At 47.5% G+C, this 22,743-nt stretch overlaps 1 protein-coding gene across 13 annotated transcripts in view; it reads left to right on the forward strand.

Moving 5' to 3' along the window:
• ARMC9 (armadillo repeat containing 9) overlaps positions 1 to 22,743 on the forward strand; it is a 152,249-nt gene that overhangs the window by 37,884 nt on the left and 91,622 nt on the right. For 8 of the 13 annotated variants that reach the window (XM_045481687.1, XM_045481689.1, XM_045481695.1 and 5 more), the window contains 4 exons: positions 1,855 to 1,953; positions 12,751 to 12,785; positions 16,522 to 16,636; positions 19,828 to 19,920. In XM_045481687.1, the coding sequence (XP_045337643.1) occupies positions 1,855 to 1,953; positions 12,751 to 12,785; positions 16,522 to 16,636; positions 19,828 to 19,920 (342 nt within the window). The remainder of the gene's footprint in view (positions 1 to 1,854; positions 1,954 to 12,750; positions 12,786 to 16,521; positions 16,637 to 19,827; positions 19,921 to 22,743) is intronic. The other 5 variants (XM_045481690.1, XM_045481688.1, XM_045481694.1 and 2 more) reach the window with 2 other exon arrangements.

Raw genomic sequence — 22,743 nt, forward strand, 5'->3', positions numbered from 1 at the left:
TTGAACTCTTTCCCAGTTTGGGAAGTAAAACTTGGTGTTCTGAATGTTTCAATTTACATTTCTTTAATTATGCATGAGGCTGAATATATTTTCATATATTTGTTGGCCATTTATACTTAGTCTACTGTCTATTTGTGTCCTTTCCTCATTCACCTGTTTTAAGCAAGAAAGTGACATAGTCAAATTTGCTTGTTAAAGAATTGGTTCTGGTAGCAGTTCCAGAAGTCAAAGGAGAAAACAGTTTCAGCAGTAAAGGGTTTATGCAAAGTCTCGGAAGCCACCGAATACTTTAGAAGACTAGAACTGAAAAGTGCCCAGTGATTTTGACATAATAGAAGGTCAGTGGTGATGGCCTTTGCCACGTAAGTTTCCACAGAATGATGCGTCTAGAAGCCTAATTGCAGCGTTTTGGGAGGTCCAGGGGAAGTGAGACAGGAAATGTGGGCTGTTCTCTCGAGCACCTTGGCTGTGAAGGAAGAATACTGGGAGGGTGGTTGATAGGTGGAGACCTAGGGTGGAGGAAGGGGAAGGTACTTTTTAAATATGAAATATATTTGGATGTGTTTTTAGGTTGCAGATAATGAAAAGTCGTAAAAGGAAAGGTTAAAAATACAGGATGAAAAAGGAACCTTTACTTTTCGATACTGTAGACATTCAGAGGAAACGGACGCGGGTTGATGTTGGAAGTGCCCCCTGGAGATGGGGTGCTGCTTTGTCTGAGTCGCTTCGCACAGAGCTGAGTGTCAAGGGATGAGCACAGACATCTGCCATGGATGGACAGGGCCTTTGATGTGTCTGAAGCAGACCAGAAGTTTCCAGTGGGTAGACGGAGTCCCCCAAGGAGAGGAGAGGATGCGGTCCACGTTCCCGGTGCTTTCTAACCCATGAATGGGTGGAGGGGGCCTCGCGTGGGGACAGCTGAGTAAGGGTGGGGTAGCGGCCAGTCACGTGACCATGTGGGGGGTCACCACTCGGCATCAGGAGGCTGAGGAAAGGGAGGTTTCCCTCCCACTGTCAGGCATAGAAAAAAGCCTGGAAGAGAGCAAAGCGGTTAATAGTTACCTCCAGGGATTGGTTTGTAGGGAAGGATGGGACTGGGTTGGGACACTTGCGCGTTTGGAAGGTGCATTCTTTTTATAAAAAGAAAAGATGTAAAATGAAAAAGAACAGATCCTGAGATTACTACCTGAGAGGCTGTAAGCCAGTCCTGAGTCACAGTAGCTAATGAGCCGGTGAGAGAAGCAGCCAGAAAGGCCAGAATAGAGTGGCATTGACGGGACGGCAGCAGACTCCCGCCCACAGGCACTCGATACAAATGCCTCCGTCGTTCACTCAGTAAGCACGTACCCAGCCACCTGGCATGTGCCAGGCATACGTGTCATCTCGTTCACCCTGTCACCATGACCCACAGAGGCAGACATAGTTCATTTCACTCGACAGGTCACAAGGCAAGGGGCGGAGCTGCTGGTTTTCCCAAGTCCGGGACTTGAGCCCAGATCTTTAGATTTGAAGGCTAGCATTCTTTCTACCACGCTGTTGGCCCCCTGATTGACTTGATTGCTTGAATTCATACACGCCCACACAAACGGTTTAAAGTCCGTTCCTTTTGCGTGACAGTGGGAGTACATCTACTGGAATTAGGTAATTTAACATATGACAGGCCGTGATCATACCTGTAGCACGTTAGCAGTTTTTTTCTGTCAGGCTCAGGGCTTTAGTGCCCAAGAACCCCTGGGTTAACGCAAAATTCCATCTCTGTACCTTCCAGAAAGCCCAGCAAGGGACAGTTCTGATCATTGCCGGGGCCCCTGCTGTCCCTGCCTCTCACCAGCTGCCCTCCTGTCCTCTTTGCAGATCACGCCAGAGTACCTGCAGAGCGTATGCGTCCGTCTCTTCAGTAACCAGATGCGACAGAGCCTGGCCCACAGCGTGGACTTCACGCGGCCTGGGACGGTAAGGCTCTGTGCCCCGGGTCTGCGCCCCGAATTTAAAACTAGCCTAGGCGCGCCTGGGTGGCTCAGTCGTTGGGCATCCAACTTCAGCTCAGATCATGATCTAATAGACTTTAGCCTAACAAAAACAACAACAAAAAATGAAAGGGCGAGGGAAAATAACATTCAGGAATCTGCATTTCAGCTGGCTTCAGGGGTCCGTAAACTCCCAGAAGGAAAAGAACGCTGTGTTTGAAGAGGGAGCAGCTGGGAGCTGGCCTCCTAGGCGTGGTGGGAGAGAGGCACGGTCTGCTCTTCCATTTGGAGCCCTTTGGTGCCAAGGGCTGGTAACAGTTATCAAATCAATAGGAAAGGAAGGAAACTTCTTTCTTTTTTTAAGAAATGACTGCCATATTGGAAGCTATACAGTCGAAGCAGGCACTCTTTTCTTTTTCTCATTTAACTTTTTCCTTGGAATAACTACAAACTTAGAGAAAATCACAAAAATAGCACAAAGGACGCTTGTATACCCTTTACCCAGATTCAGTGACTGTTGGCATTTTACCCATTTGTTTACTTTCTCTACACACACACGGACACACACAGGCCTACTCACACACACACAGACACACACACACACACACACACACACACAGTCTGCTTTCTGAGCCATTTGAGAATAAATTACATATACCATGGCCTTTTACTCCTAAATACTTCAGTGTAGAGTTAATTTCTTACTAGAAGTATTCTCATGTACAAGGATCCACTTCAGTAAGTTTAATATTTTATGATACTCTTACCTAATCTGTGCATTTGCCAATTTTGTCAGTTGTTCCCCTGTTTAAAAAAACAGGACATTTCTCTTTTAGTGTTTCATATTTTCTCACGATTCGATTCAGGGTTTGCATCCCAAGGCAAAATATTACATAGGTGATATCATGTCCTTCTTAAGATATAGCTCATCTGGAGGCAGATGGTGTTGAGTTGGGGTTCTTAACCATGAGTATACTCATGTCTCCTCAGAATGTTTTCAAAGGTCTCGAACCCGTGTTCCTGGGGCTCACCCCAGCCTGTTGCCTGGGCCCCAGGCTGAATGGTAGAGCCAGATCTGTACAATTGGGAAGAAAGCACCAGGGGATCCCGAGCCGCCCCCCCCCCCACCCCCCCCCCCCCACCCCCGCCACCATGGGTCAGAGCCACAGCTTTTAATTAAGGGGAAGAAGGGTCTGCACATTAACATTAGGGTCTTCATAAACAGAGACATTTTTTAGTTATTAAGAAAAAATTTCTAAGCTACCTCATTCTCAAGTCGGTTTGAAGCAGCCCATTGAGAAAACACAAATATGAGAAATTGGAAAGAAATAAATTGTGGTCAGAACTCACAGAAACAGAAAGTAAAGTAGTGGTTGCCAGGGGCTGGGAGGTGGGGGAGGTGGGAGATGTTGGTCAAAGGGTGTAACTTTTGGTTATGAGATGAATAAGTTCTGGGGATGTAATGGATAGCATGGCGGCTATAGTTAACAGTGTTATATACTGGAAAGTTACTAAGAAAGTAGATCTTAAACGTTCTCACCACACACAAAAAAGTATGTGAAATGATGGATGTGTTAACTAACCTTGTTGTGGAAATCATTTCACAATATATACATGTATCAATTCATCACTTTGTACACCTTAAAAGTACACAGTATTATATGTCAACTACATCTCAGTAATGCTGGGGTCAGGGTGGTGGGGAGGGGGGCAGAAATGGTGGTTAAGAGAAAGTGAGGGTAGGACAACACAAGTAAGCCGTGGCTACGGCTAGTACAAAACAGAAGCTGCTGTATGGCCGCAGAAGCAGGCACACACCCAGCTCTGAGCTTCCTAGCGGCCCGTGCAACAGGGGCATGTGAGCAGTTACATGATATACTTAGGAGGAAAGAGAGATGCTTATGTAATGTTTATTGCACATATTCGTGTATTTCACTGCATCTAAGACAACATACAGCCTGCACACGCAACCTAGGAAGCCCAGCAGCGAAGTGAGTCCCCGCGAGTCACGTTCCCCAAACAGACCATTCCTGTGCCACTGATGTGCTCTCTGTGCCCTTTAGACTGTCAGCTTTGTTGTGGATCTTCACAGAAAGGACACAGTAACATGGTGGAGAGCAAGTGTCCTTGACCCCATCGCCCAGCTGCTCACGGAAGTCTCGTAGAGCTGTTGGTTGTGGTGGCTGCACCACACATGGGCACGTGGTTATAGAAGCTGCACAGTCTGTGCTTTAGGATGTGGCCCCGGGGATTGTAGCCTGCAGAGAACTTCGGGAACCAGCCATTTGTGCGTGGGGAATCCGCCATTTTTAAATGTCAGTAAATCACGCAGAGACATCGGAGTTTCAGAAAATTAACTGCCCCGGGCGCCTGGGTGGCTCCGCTGGTTAAAGGTCCAACTTTGGCTCAGGTCATGATCTCACGGTTCATGAGTTCGAGCCCCTCGTAGGGCTGTCTGCTCTCGGCACAGAGCCCACTTCGGATCCTCTGTCCCCCCTCTCTCTCTACCCCTCCCCCACTCACACACACATACACACAGTCTCTCTCTCTCTCTCTCTCTCTCTCTCTCTCTCAAAAATAAATAACCATTTAAAAAATTTTACTTCCCTTAGGGCCCTCCAGGATGAGGAGCTTCAAGCCACATCCCTGAGGACTGGCTGAGTTGACCCTGTGTGTACCCTGTATGCTTAGCTGTAAGTCAGCTAAGAGCAGAGCTTACCAAAAATGATGGCTTTCTGGCAGTAATTAGCATAGCAGGATCTGTGTCCAATAGAGCCATTCCTTTCCTCCCTGCCTTACACTTATTAGTTCAGCAAATACTTTGTGTTTTTCAGGTGTGTGTTATAAAATGCCATCCTATCTACACATACAGGTATCCTTATATTTCCATTTCTGTTGTCAGAGTGAGGCATCCGGCTTATTTAAAATGGATATCATGTTAATAAGGAACAGTTTAAAAAAGGGAGGGAGGCACGCCATATCTGATATTTTGTCCCATGAGACATTAATTTTTTGTCAACAGACTACTGCTACCATCCTTCCTGCTTATAGTTGTATTAAGGTAGAGATTCCAGGCCTTAGAAACCAGAGGAGAGATCATGAGCTCTGCTTGTCTTACTTCCTAACCATTTTTTTCCTCTGAGTCACTGACTTAGGAACAGACAATAAAAGCTACAAACAGTCTTTTATTATTCCCATAGATTTCTCTAGACGATAAAGAGTGGATATGAGTCATTGCAAAAGTAGAACATTGTTGTAAAAGTATAACAGTGGTGGACTAAGATGTCTGCAGTCCATACATAATATCAGATTTATAAGGGATGGAGAGGAAATGAGGGTGCAGTTTAGAGGGGGGCCTCGTGGTCAAACAGTAGGATTGAGAAGAGAAGCGTCGCTTTCTTACTTGCCGGGACCATAAGTTCTAGGCTAGGTCCGAACAGAATGCCATCAGTTTCAAGATAAAGAGGTAGGCATGAATCAGCTTCCTTTTTAGCGTGATCCTTGATCAGCTCCTCCTCAGTGGCGGTCGACCTTGAGTGTTTGAATTCACTGTCCTCTGTAAAGGAGCTGGGCTGGGCCCATCACAACACTGCTGGTATCCATAAAGTTTAGTACATTTGATACTGGTTTTTAAATCTGGCTGTTAAGAATCTGGCCTTCTGCAACCTCTCTCGCTGTCGAAAGTTCAGGACCCAGTAAATAACACTCTTCTGACCCCTGAGTTCTGAACCACTTGAAAAGTAGGACAAAAGAACAAAGGAAAGAGGAGCCGACAATATTGCCGTCAACTCTGATGAAGCTTATACGGGAGAATGTGGATTTTATTTGTAGACAGATGGGCGTCCTGCGTTTAAATCCTGGAATTCAAGAAATGTGACTACCCAGTCCGTCCAGCTCTGGCCAAGCCCTTCTCCTCCACCAGCACCACAGGCGGCGGGGACCTGCAGGACTGACCTCTGCTCCCTGGGGGGGTGGGGAGGGCGGGGGGGGGGGCTTATTCCCTCTGGGGAAGCAGGGAGCAGGGCGGTGCATGCCCAGTCCACTCCCAAACCCACCAATCCAGGAAGTCAGCCCTGCAGCAGGGGGATTATGCTGGTGCAGGACCCTGCAGAGGAGATGCCGAGAGTGGGGCCTAGTTCATGCCCAGAGAGCCGTGTCTGAACCTCCACTCACGTTAGCGGAGCTGGCGGTCAAATCCAGATGTTCCCAGGACTAATAATGACGGGATTGATTTTTTGGAAAGAGAACTCTCCCAGGTGACCTCTTCTAGCTTGATTGCCTGTCGCCACCCCAACCCCAGGTGCGTCATTCTTCAGTCCTCACCAACTCAGGCTCCAAACTATGGGGCTGAGTATCCGCCGGGATACAAGATAAATCTGATTCTATATTCTCAGCCACCTGATAATCGCAAGAAGAGAAGCTTCTCCCTCAGGGCACAAGTGGTAGGGATTTTTTGTTTTCTTTTTTTCTTTTTTGGTGTATTTATTTTTTGAGAGAGAGAAAGAGAGCAGGGGAGGGGCAGAGAGAGAGAGAGAGAGAGAGAGAGGGAGAGAGAGGGAGGGAGGGCGAACCTCAAGCAGGCTGCACTGTTAGCACAGAGCCAACGCGGGGCTCGAACTCAAACCACGAGATCATGACCTGAGCTGAAATCAAGAGCCGGATGCTTAACCGACTTAGCCACCCAGGTGCCCCTGTTTTCTAAGACTGCACAACCGATACACACAAATGTGTTCACTGGAAAATACATAACAATCTAATAGTAAAGTAAACATAAACCCCACGTCTCCCTCATGCTCACCCCATCTCCTCTCCCTCCATAGGTAACCCTGTTGACTGCTTCCTCTTCTTCCTTCCAGACCTTTAAAAGTTCTGTAGAATTAAGGTGTTTATTTTACAGTTCACTCTGCAACTGTCTCTTTGAACTTGGTACATTTTAAAGAATTTTCTGCGTCCTTCTGGGTTTACTCATCTTTTCCTTATCTTTTAGAGTTTTAACACGATACATTTGACTGTTCCTCTGGTAAACCTCAAAGTGGCTTTTCCATTTTTCGTTGCTTCCAGTAGTGAGGCAGCACACACCTTTGTATGGCACAGAACAGCCTGTGAAAGCGCCGTGGTTTGTCTCTCTCCTTACTCCTCTGTGTGTGCTGGGCAGGCACGAATGCAGAGACACCCCAGGAAAGGAGCACCGGGGCTGATGCGGGAGAGGCAGCGTCCAGCCCAGGGCAAGAGTGGGGCTGGGGATGAGCTGACCATGATACAGAGTCCGGGGCATAGCCCCGTGAGCGAATCCCAAGCCCCTCCTAGTGGTACCTGTGCGCTTTGGGGTTCATTGGCTGGGGAGGTTTCCCTTTAAATGCGTCCTTATTTGGAAAAACGGCCCACTTGGGAATTAACCCTTTTCTCAAAACTCCCAAGGAAACCCACTGGGAGAATAAGTTAAAATACCACCAGGTGTGATTGCATTCTATATATTCAAGACCCCAGACACGTGAATCTTAGAAAGCATTTACTTCAAAATCAGCCATCTTTCTTAGCACTAAAACCCTGCAAGGCGCCGGGACGTGGCGGTGACCCTTTCTCGGGGTGGCCTCGTGCAGTTGCTCAGGAAACGTTGCCGTGGCATGCTTCTGCTGAGGAGGGTGCTTCCTACAGCTTCCTGTCGTGTGGACCATGGCTCTGGCTTGAAGTTCGGCACCTTCAGCCCTTACGTTCTCCATTCCATAGCTTTCTGAAGTCTTGGCGAGATGCCTGCCCTTTGTCGGCGTCGCCACTGCACCTCGAGGCAGGCTTTCTGGGTCTAGTGCTCACTGTCTTGAGGAGGAGTTGCCGTCCTCGCTCACCTCTCCCTGCCACACCTCGTGCCCAGTGCCCATCGTGTACCTGAACTGACCCTGGTGATGTGAGGATGGACCACCTCTGATCTCAGCCACTTGCTGGGACCATGATTGGCAGAGAATGTACCGTTAGCTCAGATTTTTCTTCTGACTTCCAGACCCAGACTCACGAGCCTTTTCTCTGTGAATGTGTGACCAGCACATCCTTTCCGTGTCCAAAAGCAGGCTCGTCCTTTCCTCCAAACAGGTGGTCTCCCCTCCTGTGCTTCCTGTCTCGGTGAATGACACTCCAGAGAACACCTGGGAATGAATCATCGAAACCTCTTCCCTCTCTTTTGCCCCATGTTCAGGCTGTCCTTGGGATCTGAGTGGCTTCCTCCCTCCTGCCCCACCTCTTTGTTGATTTGGGTTTGTTGAGGCTCTTCCTCTTTCTGTCCTGGCTAAAGCAACGTTTCCTAACCGGTCTCAGTCTCTGAGCTCTTGCCTGGCTGATACTCCACACAAGTGCAGGGGTGACCTTTCTGGTTGTGTTTTATTTATTTATGCCCTCAAGTTTCGGGAAGGATTTAGGTACATCCAGTCATCGATCATGTTACTGTCTTGCTTAATACCTGTCATTGACCCAGGTCCCAAGTGCTCAGCGTGCGGTGCACAGCCTTCTGTGACCTAAGGCCCATCCCTCTCCATGCTCAGCTCTGCTCACAGAAAGCCCAAGAGGCCCCAGCACCGTCCCCGGCACCTCCCCACGGGGGCATGTTGCCGTGCACCTTGCCTAGCCCCCCCACCCCCACCTCAGATGCCCACAGGCTACAGGGTGCTGAGTCAGGGCCAAGGATGAGGCCCTCAGTGGCCCGGAGAGGCTCCTGCCCGAGAAGTTTTGGAGGGCGTGACTGGCACTTTCAGGAACTGGGGCACTCCCACTCCACATACATACCTAGCGCCATTCCCAAATGGGCACTGTGTTCCAGCTCAGCCTCCCCTCCTGCGTTTCCCCCTGCAGTCCCGTGTTGTGCAAGCACCCCTTCCTGTTCCGCAGCTGGTTGTGGCGGCCTCCCGCCTCCTGTGGCCTCTTCTGTCCCGTGGCTAAGGCATTTCCTCATGCCTCCCACTGTGGTTGTTTGACCTCTTCCAGGTCACCTCTCCCTGAGGCCGCTCGCCAGAGGGGCCTGCCTTCACTGTTCAGCTGTCCAGCTGTCCGGCTGTTGTCCCAGGGCCCGGGAGGGAGGCTGGGGGCAAGTGGGCCTGGCCTTAGGTTTCCAGCCCCAAACGGTGCCTTCCACGAAGTCAGGGCTCGGCGGCTGCTGTGGGCTTCAAGCCACGGCCCCTTCTCTCCCACCCTCCGGGGCTGCACGTGCCTGCCTGTGGAACAGCCTTTTCCAGAGCAAGTGCCTAGAAGCACTAATCCCACAGCCTTTCCCCGTCCCCAGAGCCAACCGCTGATGTATTAAGTTTGAGACGTGCTGTGTTCTGAGACGCTGAAGACCCTTGAAGAGTCCGGCCGGCACGTCTGCAGACGCTTTTGACCAAGGGACGCTTCGTCACATTACACCTCATACTGCGTTCTCGAAACACTGTCTGACGTCACGTGTCCTGGCAGAGCTCCTCATCCTGCTGTTGTACGTCCTCGCCCCCACCCCGTGACCCCTGGCTTCGAGAGCAGTCACAGCTGAGAGGCCCGGGCGCAGGTGCCTTGCCTGCAGCGGAGCAGCGATGGAGGCATGACGCTGCCGTGTTATCTCTGCGTGGGCAGAAATTCCTTTCTCGCACATTCAGGGGGTCCCGAGAGCCTTGCCCTGAGCCTGGCACAATGTAGGTGCTCCTCAGATGGGAGACCACCCCGTGTCCATTCACCTGTCTGCCATGGAGCACATGGCTTCCCTCTGGTGCCCCCCACCCACAGAGGCCTTTCCAGAAGCTCCCACCAGAAGGTCTGGAAATCACACAGTGCCCAATGGGGCTGCATCAGGGCCTCTTTGGCAACTCCTTGGCAAGGGGATCCATTCTGGCGCTTGTCCATCGATGTCCACAATCCATTGTTAGCTCATGAGGGAAATTATTATTATTCCGACTGTGACTGATGACCCTGGAGCTTCTCCCGTCTTTCTCCTCCTGAGTTATTCTTTGCCGTCCACATGGCTGCACACAGAGCGGCACCCATGGTTGGTGGCAATGACTTTTAGAAATCTAGTCCAAAGTAAAGTTTGGTCAGAAGATTGGAGCACAGCCCCTTTGGTGCTTGAGTGTTACTATTCATGCCTCCGTACAGCGGCGGGTAGGAAGCAGCAGCTATATATAGATAGATCTATATAGGTAGATATATATATCTATATAGAGATAGATATATCCTATTGTGAGTTCTCCATTCCCTGGGCAAGTTTATCCTCAGGTATCACTGTTAAGGTCAATACCAACTTCATAACTTGAAACAGAGCTCAGTACTTCCCAGCTCTGCCAGCCCTGTGTGTGTGTGTGGGGGGGGGGGGGGGGGGGGAGGGTCTGCATGGATAGGCAGAAAGGAAGGGGGAGCGGTGCTCTTTCTGTGTGCTCTCCTGGGGGTCCACATCCAATGGGGCCGTTACTGCCACCACTTGCCAATAAGGCACTGAGAATTATTGATCATTGACTCTCCCCATTGGATTGTAAGCTCTCTGAGAAGGGGGTATCTTTTTTCACTGGGGTATCTCTGTGCCTCACCAAGCCCAGCAGGTGGGAGGGAATCAGTAAGGACTCACTGAATGAATGAAATAGCACAAAGTCCTCTCTCATTAAGAGCATGCAGGGCCTTTCTTCCCTCAGCTCATCTTTTCGGGGTTTTTTTGTTTTTTGTTTTTACTTGATTGGATAATAAAATCTCAGTAATGTTTAACACACTGCCTTTTTAGTTATTAGTGTTTTTCAATTAATTTCTTCACAGGGCAAATAGAATGCTACAGAGTTTAGCAAAAGAGAAGCGCTGTTTTAAAAGATAGAAAGGGGGTGCCTAGCTGGCTCAGTCGGAAAAGCATGTGACGCTTGATCTCGGGGTTGTTTGTTTGAGTCCCATGTTGGGTGTAGAGATTACTTAAAATCTTTTTTAAATAAATGATAGAAAACATTTTCATAACTGAAGAAAGGGGTGGTGTTGATGAATTTTATTTGTGGATATATGATTAGTCGACAACACTAATTTAAAAATATCTTTATTTTGTGTATACATTAGCCTGATATTTTAACATGGTTATGCCCTTATTTGACTCACTGTTTTGGCTTCTTAGTCTTCTTAATGTGTTAGATGAGTAATTTAGATGACATTTCAAACTTATTTTCTGAGCTACTTGCTATTTAAGCCAATAACAGAAATAGGCATTTCCGTTAATTACCAAAAAAAGTCAAGGGTTAAAAAATATAAAACATGTTATGAGCCATTTAAAAATGAGGTTTGCTGTCTCCAAGATGGGGATCTGTGTGGCCTGTAAATACTACACAGTAGAAGCAGTAGAGACCGGAGTTCTCAGCCAGGGCCAGTTTATTAAATTTATTAAATTAGTCAAGGATTCTGGAGAGCCCATTTGGGGATATCAGTCTTCATTCATTCATTCATTCATTCAACAAATTTGATCACGTGCCTCTGTATGTCCAGGCACTGTAGCAGGTGCTGGGTACATATATTGAGGGTTACAGAACTCCATGTCTACTGAAGGAGAAAGGCACAGAAATAATTGTAAAATTGTCACAGTTCAGTGTGCTAAGTGTGGATAATGACCATTTGAGAGCTGTTGTGACACAGAGAGGATTGAGTGCCACCACCTGCCCCTTCAAGAATGGCTCTATGGAGGGCTGAGATTTCTTGTCTTCTCCTCTACTTAACTTTTTTTCCTGGAGTTCCTTAAAACCTAGTCCAGGGGCGCCTGGGTGGCTCAGTTGGTTGAGCGTCCGACTTTGGTTCAGGTCATGATCTTACGGTTCATAGGTTCAAGCCCCGCATCGGGCTCTGTGCTCTGAGCCTGCTTCGGATTTTGTGTCCCTTTGTCTTTCGGCCACTCCCCGACTCACGCTCTGACTGACTCTCTCTCTCTCTCTCTCTCAAAAATAAACACTAACAAAACAAAACAAAACAAACCTAGTCCAAACGTTATGTCACTTTACCTGCAAATAATTCAATGTATATATCCAACGGCTAAGGGCTTCACAAAACAAAAACCAAACATAATTATGATGCCAAATACAATTGGCACTAATTCTTCAGTATCACACAGTACCAGTGAGTCCATATTCATATTGCCCTTATTTGCTCAAAATGTGTTTTTACAGTTGGTTTGAGTTGGTCCAAGTAAACGCCACACACAGCATTTGGTTTTTTGTTCCTCAAGTCTGTTTCAGTACATGTTTAATACAGCATTGTTTGTAGTGGCAAAAACAAAACAAAACAAGCCATGAATGGAACAATGTTGAATGTCCATAAAGTAGGCAGTGATCTGGCCTATAAATAAGACGAAAGGGGAATGGAGTGGGAGGGGGATTTTTCTATAAACACCTCTATAGTGTTTGACTTGGTACAAAGTGCATGTTATTTTTATACTCAAAGAGAAAACCTTAGTAAAGAAAAAATCAGGATAATAAAATGACTTTCATTGCTTTTGTTCTCTATGATATCCGACTAGGCAGCTTTAAGTGCCTCTTGAATTTGGTCCGGGGGGACCCACTCATGTTTTTATGGAGTATTCCTTGGAGCAGAGCCACAATGAACCAAGGGTTGTAGGCGGCTTGGGAAATACATCAGTAGTGTGTTGCTTAACTTCAGTTTGGGCTAATTTTTAAATCATGTGTGATTATGGCCCAAGAATCCTCAGGGATCAAAAACTTTGCAAATCTGTTGATTTTATGTGAGTAAAGTGATTTAGGATTAATGCATTGCTCTCCCTGTTTAACACAGCCTCTCTTCTTTTGTTTCCACACCCCACCCCCAGGCTTCAACCATGTTAAGAGCCTCCTTGGCACCAGGGTAAGTCATTGACCTTAGGAACTGTTATTATGGAGAACAGCCCTGGGTGAAACTAGAATTCAAAGTAACTTTAGTAAACATTCATCTTTTTTTTTTTTTTTTAACTTTTTTTTCAACGTTTTTATTTATTTTTGGGACAGAGAGAGACAGAGCATGGACGGGGGAGGGGCAGAGAGAGAGGGAGACACAGAATCGGAAACAGGCTCCAGGCTCTGAGCCATCAGCCCAGAGCCCGACGCGGGGCTCGAACTCACGGACCGCGAGATCGTGACCTGGCTGAAGTCGGACGCTTAACCGACTGCGCCACCCAGGCACCCCAGTAAACATTCATCTTAACAGCCTAGCTTAGAGGAGTGCCTTTGATTAGCTAGACCTCCAGTCTAGCTGGATATTAAAGGAAGTGCCAGTAATTATAAGCAAGATTATTAAACTAGAGGTATTTTTTAGTATTAATTCTACTTATTTTGGAGAGGTAGCATCAAATGGAAAAATTCATTGAATTGTTCCCATGATATTGTATAGAATCTTCTGTCATAGGGCAGTCAGCAGAGTGGTGCAATGTCTGAATTTCATGATCTCTGCTGGCTCACACTATGACCAGGGCCACAGGATAGCTTTGTCTAGGCCTGAGCATTCCTACCCACATCAGTTAGGTTGTCACCCGTGTGGGGGTCGGATGCAAGGGAGCTTCACCGGGCATGTATGTTGCAGTAACAAGGAAGTTGAGAACCTTTAGCAAAGGCGCGAGGAGTAAAGTGGCTTCTGTTGGCCCCCTGAGCCCCCCTCGTTATGGGAGTTCGGGGGATACTCTCAGATGACTCAGACACCTGAGAGAGACACAGCCTGCCTCCTCCTTCAGTCCTGCCTGAGTCTGACACTGACCCTGCACTTTGTTCCCTTCAGGTGGTGGCTGTATAATGTGATGCTTATGAGCACAGACTGCAGGGGCTAAAATCCCACCTCTGCCACTGGCTCTGTGACCTTGGACCACTTATGTAACTTCCCCGTGCCTCAGTCTCCTCACTTGTAAAATGACACTAATAATAACTTTCTTATAGGATTATTGTGAGGATAAAAATGAGTTAATATGTATAAAGCACTTAGTACAGTGCTGGGGATTTAATAAACTCCTTGGGTGTTTGTTAATGTTATTCCCAATGGTATAAGAAGCAAGGTCACCTGCAGAGAGTAAAGGGGGGTGGTTGGTGGAGGGGCTTAAGAGGACAAAGGAGAAGGTAGGACACAGTTTTCTTGGACAGTGGGAGAGTGGCTGGACTGCAGAAATGTGGGATTTCTCAGCAACTTAGTTGGCAACAAATTCAGCCGGTAATATTGCCGTGATGGGCAAGTAACTGTGGCCCGCATGTGACAGGGAAGTGCTATTTCCAGCCATAGGAAGTACCCCAGCTAGAGGACAATTTCAGACTTGGCTTTACAGATGGCACTTTTTTGTCTAGAACAAGTCCTGGTTTAAATTTCAAATTAAAAAATCTTTTTTTCATTTTGAAATGATTTCAAGAGCTACAGATATTGTACAAAGAATTCTCCTATACCCTTCACCCAGATTCCGCATGTTAATATTTGACACAAGCCCAGGGCAGTTATCAAAATCAGAAAATTAACGCTGGTACCATACCATCTAATCTACAGGCTTCACTCACGTTTTACCAGTTGTTCCGTTAGGTCCTCTGTCTGGTCCAGCATTCAGTCCAGGATCATATGTTGATGTGGTTGTCGTGTCTGATTCCTTTACTGGAAATCATTCCTTAGTCTCTGTCTTTCGTGGCCTTGACACTTTTGAAGAATACTGCCCAGTCATTTGTCATCGAAATTTTTAAAGTAGTCTGTGTTCATTTTCAAACACAGTAGTATCTGCTTCAGGAAAATAAGTGTCAAAATAGTGTGAACATGTGCGTGGCTCAACTGTTTGGTGTGCAAAATAGGACACACTCCTCCCAGGAGTGTTTACTGAGATCTCATTTGTGGCCCTGTTTTCTGGCCTTTTTCCCTGGGCCCTTGAAGAGGATTCCATTTTGGCTTTAAAAATTTTACATTTAAAAAAAACTTGCACGGGGGCACCTGGGTGGCTCAGTCGGTTAAGTGTCCGACTTCGGCTCGGGTCATCATCTCGCGGTTTGTGAGTTCGAACCCCGCATCAGGGTCTGTGCTGACAGCTCGGAGCCTGGAGCCCGCTTTGGATTCTGTGTCTCCTCTTCTCTCTGCCCCTCCCCTGCTCATGCTCTGTCTCTCAATTATAAATAAACATTAAAAAAAAAAAAAAATTTTTTTTTTAAACTAGCAGTTAGGGGTGCCCGACTGGCTCAGTCGGTAGAGCATGAAGAAAACTGACAGGATCCTGAACACTGCCTCCCAGAGGTATTCCCTCAGTTTCTATCCCTTCCAAACTAAGGAAACGAGTGAAATAGGTGAAGGAGACCGAGAGGTACAAACTTCCACTTACAAAATAAAAAGTCCTGGGATGTAATGGACGGCACAGGAACTATAATCAATAATATTGTATTGCCAATTTACAAGTTGCTAAGTAACTTCAAAGTTCTCATCACAAGAAAAGGCATGGGAACTTGGTATGGTGACGGAGGGCAGAGACTCAGTGCGGTGACCATTTCGCGCTGTGCGCAAGTCATCATGCTGTTTACCTGCAAGTAATATAACGTGTCCCCGTTACACTTCAGTGAAAAGCAAAAAGAACTCTTCGTTTTTGCGTCTTTTCACCCAAGTCCTCCTGAGCCCCCAGTCAGTGTTGTGCAGTTAGTGTTGATAATAGTATTAATGTTCCGTGCACAGGATCGGGAGAACCATATTTTTGTTTTGCTTTTGGTTTTTACTTGTTTTATGATGAACTAATTATAACTCCCCAGGGAGTTGAATCCCCAGGCCCCCAGTGGTGGCCTCTATGACGAGTGTGACATGAAAGCGAGGAGGTGAATGTTGCCCCGGTCCCATAAACCAGACCATAGGCCTCGCTCCCTTGTCACTCGTCCTCCCTTCTGTCTAGTCCCCTCCTGTTCAGCCAGGCAGACTGTCAAGACCCTGGGAAACCTGGTTTCCCCCCGGGGCTTGCCTGGAGTCCTCTCGGCCAGGGTCTGCCAGCTGTCCTGCTTGCTGCCCGTCTCACAGGCGGGAACCCGTGCTACCTCCTGGCACACCCCTGCACCTGCTCAGGGGTCAACCATGCACCGACTCTTCACAGGTGTTTCTGAACCCCGGTCCGTCGTTCCCCCGGTTAGGTTCCTCGGGTTCGAGAGGCACGGTGACCTCGGGTTTTTAGGAAGAACGCTCGGCCCTGCGGACGCTAATAGTTTTTGGGCTTTGCTCCAGATTCTAAGGAGGACGTTGAGCACTGCAGCAAGTGCTGGGGCCTCCGAGGAGATTTCATCCCTGTCGGTTGGAGCCCAGGCCTAACGGGAATGCAGTGGTTTCTAAACCTGGTTAGGCAGGGACTCCTCGTTTTAGGGAAGATGTTAAACAAAACCCCACCCAGTACGTACCACAGGAGAGACAGAGCCGGGCTTGTTGACGCCGGGGGGGGGGGGGGGGGGGGGTCGGAGCCTAGAACCAGCCCTCTCTATGGAAGCCTGGACCTAGTTCCGGGAGCACAGAAAACAGCCGGGCTGCCGCTAGCCTGTGCAGCTCGAGACGGGGGTCCCGATACTCAGGAGGTATAATGAACATGCCCTTTTGCCCTTTTCTTTCTCTTTGAACTTGTGTTGCCCAGTAGGAAGCTGAAGGATGTCCCATTGCTGCCCTCCTTGGATTATGAGAAACTGAAGAAGGATTTGATTTGGGGGAGTGACCGCTTGAAAGCCTTCTTGTTGCAGGCTCTGCGCTGGGTACGTACCTTAAGGGGGGAAAAGGCCATGCTAGTTTTCTTGGCTGGCTAGCTCAGGTGTATCTTGTAACCCATCTACTAAAAATCTGTCTTCACGCTGCCTGCTGGCACCAACAACCTCTCAGGATCGCCTTGCCTCTTTGTAAAACCCCCATGTTGACATCACAGTTGCCATTGCCTTCCCTCAGTCATTTGACATAGGCAGCTTCTTTCTTTCTTTCTTTCTTTCTTTCTTTCTTTCTTTCTTTCTTTCTTTCTTTCTTTCTTCCTTCCTTCCTTCCTTCCTTCCTTCCTTCCTTCCTTCTTTCTTTCTTTTCCTCCCTCCCTTCCTTTCTTTCTTTCTTTTCCTCCCTTCCTTTCTTTCTTTCTTTCTTTCTTTCTTTCTTTCTTTCTTTTTTTTTCTTTCTTTCTTTTCCTCCCTCCCTTCCTTTCTTTCTTTTTCTTTCTTTCTTTCTTTCTTTCTTTCTTTCTTTCTTTCTTTTCCTCCCTCCCTTCCTTTCTTTCTTTCTTTCTTTTTCTTTCTTTCTTCCTTTCTTTCTTTCTTTCTTTCTTTCTTTCTTTCTTTCTTTCTTTCTTTTCCTCCCTTCCTTTCTTCCTTCCTTTCTTTCTTTCTTTTTCTTTCTTTCTTCCTTTCTTTCTTTCTTTCTTCCTTTCTTCCTTTCTTTCTTTCTTTTTAATCTTTATTTATTTATTTTGAGAGAGAGAGACAGCCCCCAAAATATGCAGTTTCAAGACTGCCCCTGCCGCCTGGTCTCGAGCCACACTCCTGGCCAGCGCGGTTGGCGTGTGAGTGCCCAGAGTCATTCTGACGTGACAGCTTCACCAAGACTTCTGCATTCAGGCGTTGCCGCGTGGCCGTTGGGGCAGACAGCAAGGGTGGACGCCGATGAACCAGTCTTTAAGGGAAGCAAAGCCCAGTCTTCACACTGGTCCCAGTTAAGCCAGTGGTTCTGGCCTTTTGGTCTCAGACCTCTTTACGCTCTCAGAAATTACTGAGGACCTGAAAGCCTTCAGTTTATGTGAAATTTATCTACAAACATTTGTAATATTAGAAATGAAACTGAGAAAATGTTAAATATTAATCCATTTAAGATGAACAATGAACCCAGAACATAACATAAATGACACTTTTTTTTATAAAAAACTATTTTCCGAGCAAAAAATTAATAGGAAAAGCAGCATCCTTATACATTTTTGCAAATTTCTTTAACGTCCGGTCTGATGGAGGACAGCTGGATTCTTACATCTGCTCCCCCATTCGATTTGTCACTGTGTCACCCTTCATACAGCCTCTGAGACATTTACTATGAAAAAGATAAACCGTATGTTAGTATTATGAAAACAATCATGACCTTGTAGGCTCCCTGAAAGCACTTTGAGGACCCGTAGGGTTCCCAAGATGACACTTTGAGAACTACAGGTCCAGGCCAGTGCTGGTTGGCTCTTTAAATGATCCGTTCTAACTTATCTTATAATTGTGTCGGACTCCTCATGGATCCCTGAATCTCAGGTTATGTTGCCATCAAAATGCCTTCGAGCAACTTCCCGGTCTCTGGGTGGGAAAAGGCCGCCTCACTTGCTCTTCTGATGGTTGGTGGTGCTTCCTGGAATGTGGTCTCGAGGCGTGCTCTGAGGATGACTCTAGCCTCAGCGGGAAGAGTCCTGCGATCGGTGGTGATGCCTGCCTCAGCTGACGAGGTGGGCAGCGGGAGTAATCTCGGGGGGCCATCCGTGCCCCAGATGTCGCCTCTCTCTGCTCAAGTCAGCAAGCCCTTTCCTTGGCTGCTAGATTGTCTGCCCGGCACGTCCTCACAGTTCGTGCTGCTGGGCTCTTGGTGAGACAGGGTAGTCCTTGGCTGAATGAATGACATTGTCACAGAATAGTCAGGAAAAGTAAACCTGTGTCTTATGATTTTGTCTGTGTCCCACTCCAGCCCAGCAGCCCCGCATGTGACACTCTTGGCACACCCTCCTTTAACAGAGTGCCCTCTCCCCTCAGGGCCTCCTGCTTGGCCACAGTGGGTCCAGCCTGTCAGCGACACCTGCCTCCGGAGGCCTCCACCTTTCGGTTCTGGGGGGGGTCTGCCGCTCTTGTCTTCTCACCATGTGGTCCTTTACACACCCAGCGCCTCCTCGGCCAGAAGTAAGGCCTCCAGTCTCAGGGATTGTTAGGAGGATTTTCCTGGAAAAGCAAGGACATTTGCTCATTTAGTTATGTGATGTTCTCGTGTTGTAATTCATACCTGTACACACCCATATGTGCACACGCACACACATTGCACACATGACATTTTCTTTCCTTCGTTCTTTCTTTTTAATGTTTATTTATTTTTGAGAGAGAGAGAGAGAGAGAGAGAGACGCAGTGTGAGCGGGGGAGGGGCAGAGAGAGAGGGAGACACAGAATCCGAAGCAGACTCCAGGCTCTGAGCTGTCAGCCCAGAGCCCGACGCGGGGGCTCGAACTCACAAACCGCAAAATCATGACCCGAGTCGAAGTCAGAGGCTTAACTGACTGAGCCACCCAGGTGCCCCACAACATTTTTTTCTAGCCCTATGGACATGAAGTAAATTCCTCCTTAACCCGAGACATGGCTCTCAAGATATACAAAATTCTACCCATCTACACCCTACACACACGCACACAATATTGCTGCAGCGGTCTGTATAGTAGAAAGTCTAATTTGTTGGCAACACATTTGCTCCAAGCCTCTTCCACCAGCCCTTTGTCCAGCCCCCATCACTGAGCTCCACTCACCTGCACCCTGCATTTTCACGCCTCCCTGACCTTTACCACACTTCCTCCCCCATCCGCCATGCTCACATTCCCATGTGGTGGCTAATGGTCTGCTCATCCTTTACGGGCCAGCTCTTGAGGCCCTTCCTGGCAAAACCCTCTCTACATATTGGTGAGCTCTCCCTTATCTGCAGACTTGCAGTCCAGGCATTTTACCACTTCACTTCTCTGGAGATTCCACGTGTGCAGGTTGACGCCTACGTCACCCATGAGGAAATACGACATCGTAACTCGTTAGTTGGCTGGTTGGCCGGGTGACTAACCCTCCCCACCCAGATATTATTTACTTTGGTTAAATGGGTAGTTACTGGTACTGCCATTTAAAAGATGCCCGCTATGGGAACATTTTTCTCCATATTAAGACTTAGATCTGTTACTTTTCTTTTTCTTTATTCTAGCGCTTGACCACATCCCTTCCTGGAGAGCAGAGGGAGACCGTTCTGGAAGCCTACATTGGCAACGACCTCCTGGACTGTCACAGCCACGGCCAGGTCTGCAAGAGGAGGGCCAGAGCCCAGCCAGGGCCTTTATTTCGAGGGGATGATCTTAGCAAAAGGAGGAGGCTTTACTTTTTATGAGATTTTCAGTCTAGTGAATGTATGTCCGCCTTGAGCTCCTGTTAGCTGGTGAGATCTGCTATTCACCCCACACATTGGCCCACGTTTCACCTCTGGTAGAGTCCTAAACAGGTTGAACTGCCTGATTCAACTCTGGAGCTCTTGCCTGTCGTTTTTCCTTTTCCCCAAATCCCAACTCTTTTCCTGACCCTGCCGCGTAACCGTGAGTCCCGCAAGCCCGGCATGATTTACGGCCGGCAAGGCGGGTAAGCCAAGCCAGTTGTTTTCATGTGGGCCCGACTTGAAATGTGTTAACACTATGTTTGTATATAGCTTCGGACCAGATAGGTCTGACGATGCAGTGGGGAAAGTATGGGATTCAGAATGAGATGAACTGGTTTCAAACTTCTGCCCTGCTGCCTCTGAGCCAGATTAGCTTAAGTACATTACTCTTAACCACCTCTGAGAAGGAGCCTCACCTGCCTTGTGAGGTTGGGAGGATGATTGCGTTTGGTCACGTGTGGGAAGTACTTGACCCGGCGCCCAGCACAGAGTAGCCAAGGCATGGCGGTTCCCCTCCCCACTCCTCACCCCCTTACCTGTTGCCAGCACCTGGCTTCGCTGGACAGGAGGAGGAACGAGCTCTTGAACATGGCATATATAAAGACGCCGCATTTCATTGTCCCACTGAATGTTTATCCAAAATGACGTAAATACTTTATCTTCCTATTGTTAAGCTCACAGCGTGTGCGCTGAGTGGAATATCGATACCCCTTAGGCTCGCCGATGAGACGGCACCCTGCAGAAACGAATCATGTTAGTTGTGCCTGTTGTGCACACAGGCGGTAGCGTTTGAGAATTCTGAGTTGCCAGTTTATTCTTTGAATGTAGTTTTCTTACTGCAAGCTACAGTTATGTTATGAAAGAGTTATGTTAAGAAAGAGTTATGTTAAGTTTAAAAATAGTCTCTCAGATTCGTGACTTATTTTCTTTTTATTTCTTCAAAAAAAATTTTTTTTAATGTTTATTTACTCCCTTTTGAGAGAGAGAGAGCGGGTGCCAGTGGGGGAGGGGCAGAGAGAGAGGGAGACGCAGAATCCAAAGCAGGCTCCAGGCTCCGAGCTGCCACTGCAGAGCCCAGAGCGGGGCTCGAACTCACAAACCACGAGATCATGACCTGCGCTCAAGTCCGACACTGGACGCTTAACTGATTGAGCCACCCACGTGCCCCTTTTTACTTCTGCTTATATTTACAATGGCATTGAAACCAACTTATCAGACATGAAGCAGTTGAAAAATACATTGTTGTGACTTTATAAACTCAAATGCAAAGAGTAAATTCAGTTGGATCTTTCTGAAACTATCTTATTTCATTGAATCTGAGATGCATTTTCCCCCCATGTTAGCATCTGGGAAATTGGAATGTATCTAATACTTGATGGCCTGTTGTAGTTTAATTGGCTGCTTTTCTTTCTTGGTTGTATATATAAAAAAATAATGTATCCTCTAATGAAAGATGCCTTAGGTTTTCCTCTCTCTGTTTTCTCTGTTCTTTTTCTGAATGTGGCACCTCTTGAACTGCTTCTCTAATTTTACCTTGTCTCTCATGTTTTCCACATTTTTCTTTTTGCTTTACTTTCCGGGAGATCGCCTCATCTTTATTTTCTAACCTTTTAGTTGAGTTTTTCATTCTCCCTTTTTGTGACATTCTGTTTTTTCATGGACATAATACAACTTCTTGTATCTCTGAGGGCATTGGTGACACATTTGTGCTTATTTCTAGTTTTCTTCTCCCTTCACCGTCTCATTTCCTTCAGGTTGTTCCCCCATTTGTTTTGACCTTATCTGTCGCCCATATTGGAAACTTATCTTGAGTTTCTTTTTTTTTTTTTTTTTTAATTTTTTTTTTTTCAACGTTTATTTATTTTTGGGACAGAGAGAGACAGAGCATGAACGGGGGAGGGGCAGAGAGAGAGGGAGACACAGAATCGGAAACAGGCTCCAGGCTCTGAGCCATCAGCCCAGAGCCCGACGCGGGGCTCGAACTCACGGACCGCGAGATCGTGACCTGGCTGAAGTCGGACGCTTAACCGACTGCGCCACCCAGGCGCCCCTTATCTTGAGTTTCTGATAGACCTTGTGTAACTCATGATGTTTTGAGTGGGGGGAGTGAAAGCCGATTGGAAGTTGTGAATGCGAGGGTAGGACCTGAAGACGCAGTGCTCCACTGGAGGGTGAGCCAGGTGGGCTCTCTATTAGGAACCTCTGATTTTAGGATCTCTGGTTCTTTTCTCTTGGGCTGGTCATTTTCTTCTAGGAAGAGTCTTCTGTTCTCCTACCTAGAGGGTGAGGATCTGGGTGCAGTGTTCCGGGACTCAGGTAGGAGAAGAGGACAGGGTGCTCCCTGTTCAGCATTCTTTCTGCATTTAGGCACTGCCCCTTACCCCCTTCTGGTGTAGAAGTCCTGCTTACCTGGGCCAGGTGCCCCCCCCCCCCCCCCGCCCCGAGACCCTTTGTGCTACCCTTGCAAGAGACCAATGGGGGGAAGTATGCGGTAGGACAGTAGTGTGGGAGCAACAAAGTGGGATCTAGCTCCTGCTTTAACAGCTTTCATTCATTCTTCTTTATTTTTTTCCCTTTTGAGGGTTAAGTGCTGTAAATTGGGTAACTCCTCATTGTCCATTGCTGCCTTTGAGACTTGACATTCTTGGGTCTGCTAAGTGTGTTACTGCCCTGCATTCCTGATTCCGAAATTGT

Source organism: Leopardus geoffroyi, chromosome C1 (genome assembly GCF_018350155.1).
Source record: "Leopardus geoffroyi isolate Oge1 chromosome C1, O.geoffroyi_Oge1_pat1.0, whole genome shotgun sequence".
Lineage (NCBI taxonomy): Eukaryota > Metazoa > Chordata > Mammalia > Carnivora > Felidae > Leopardus > Leopardus geoffroyi.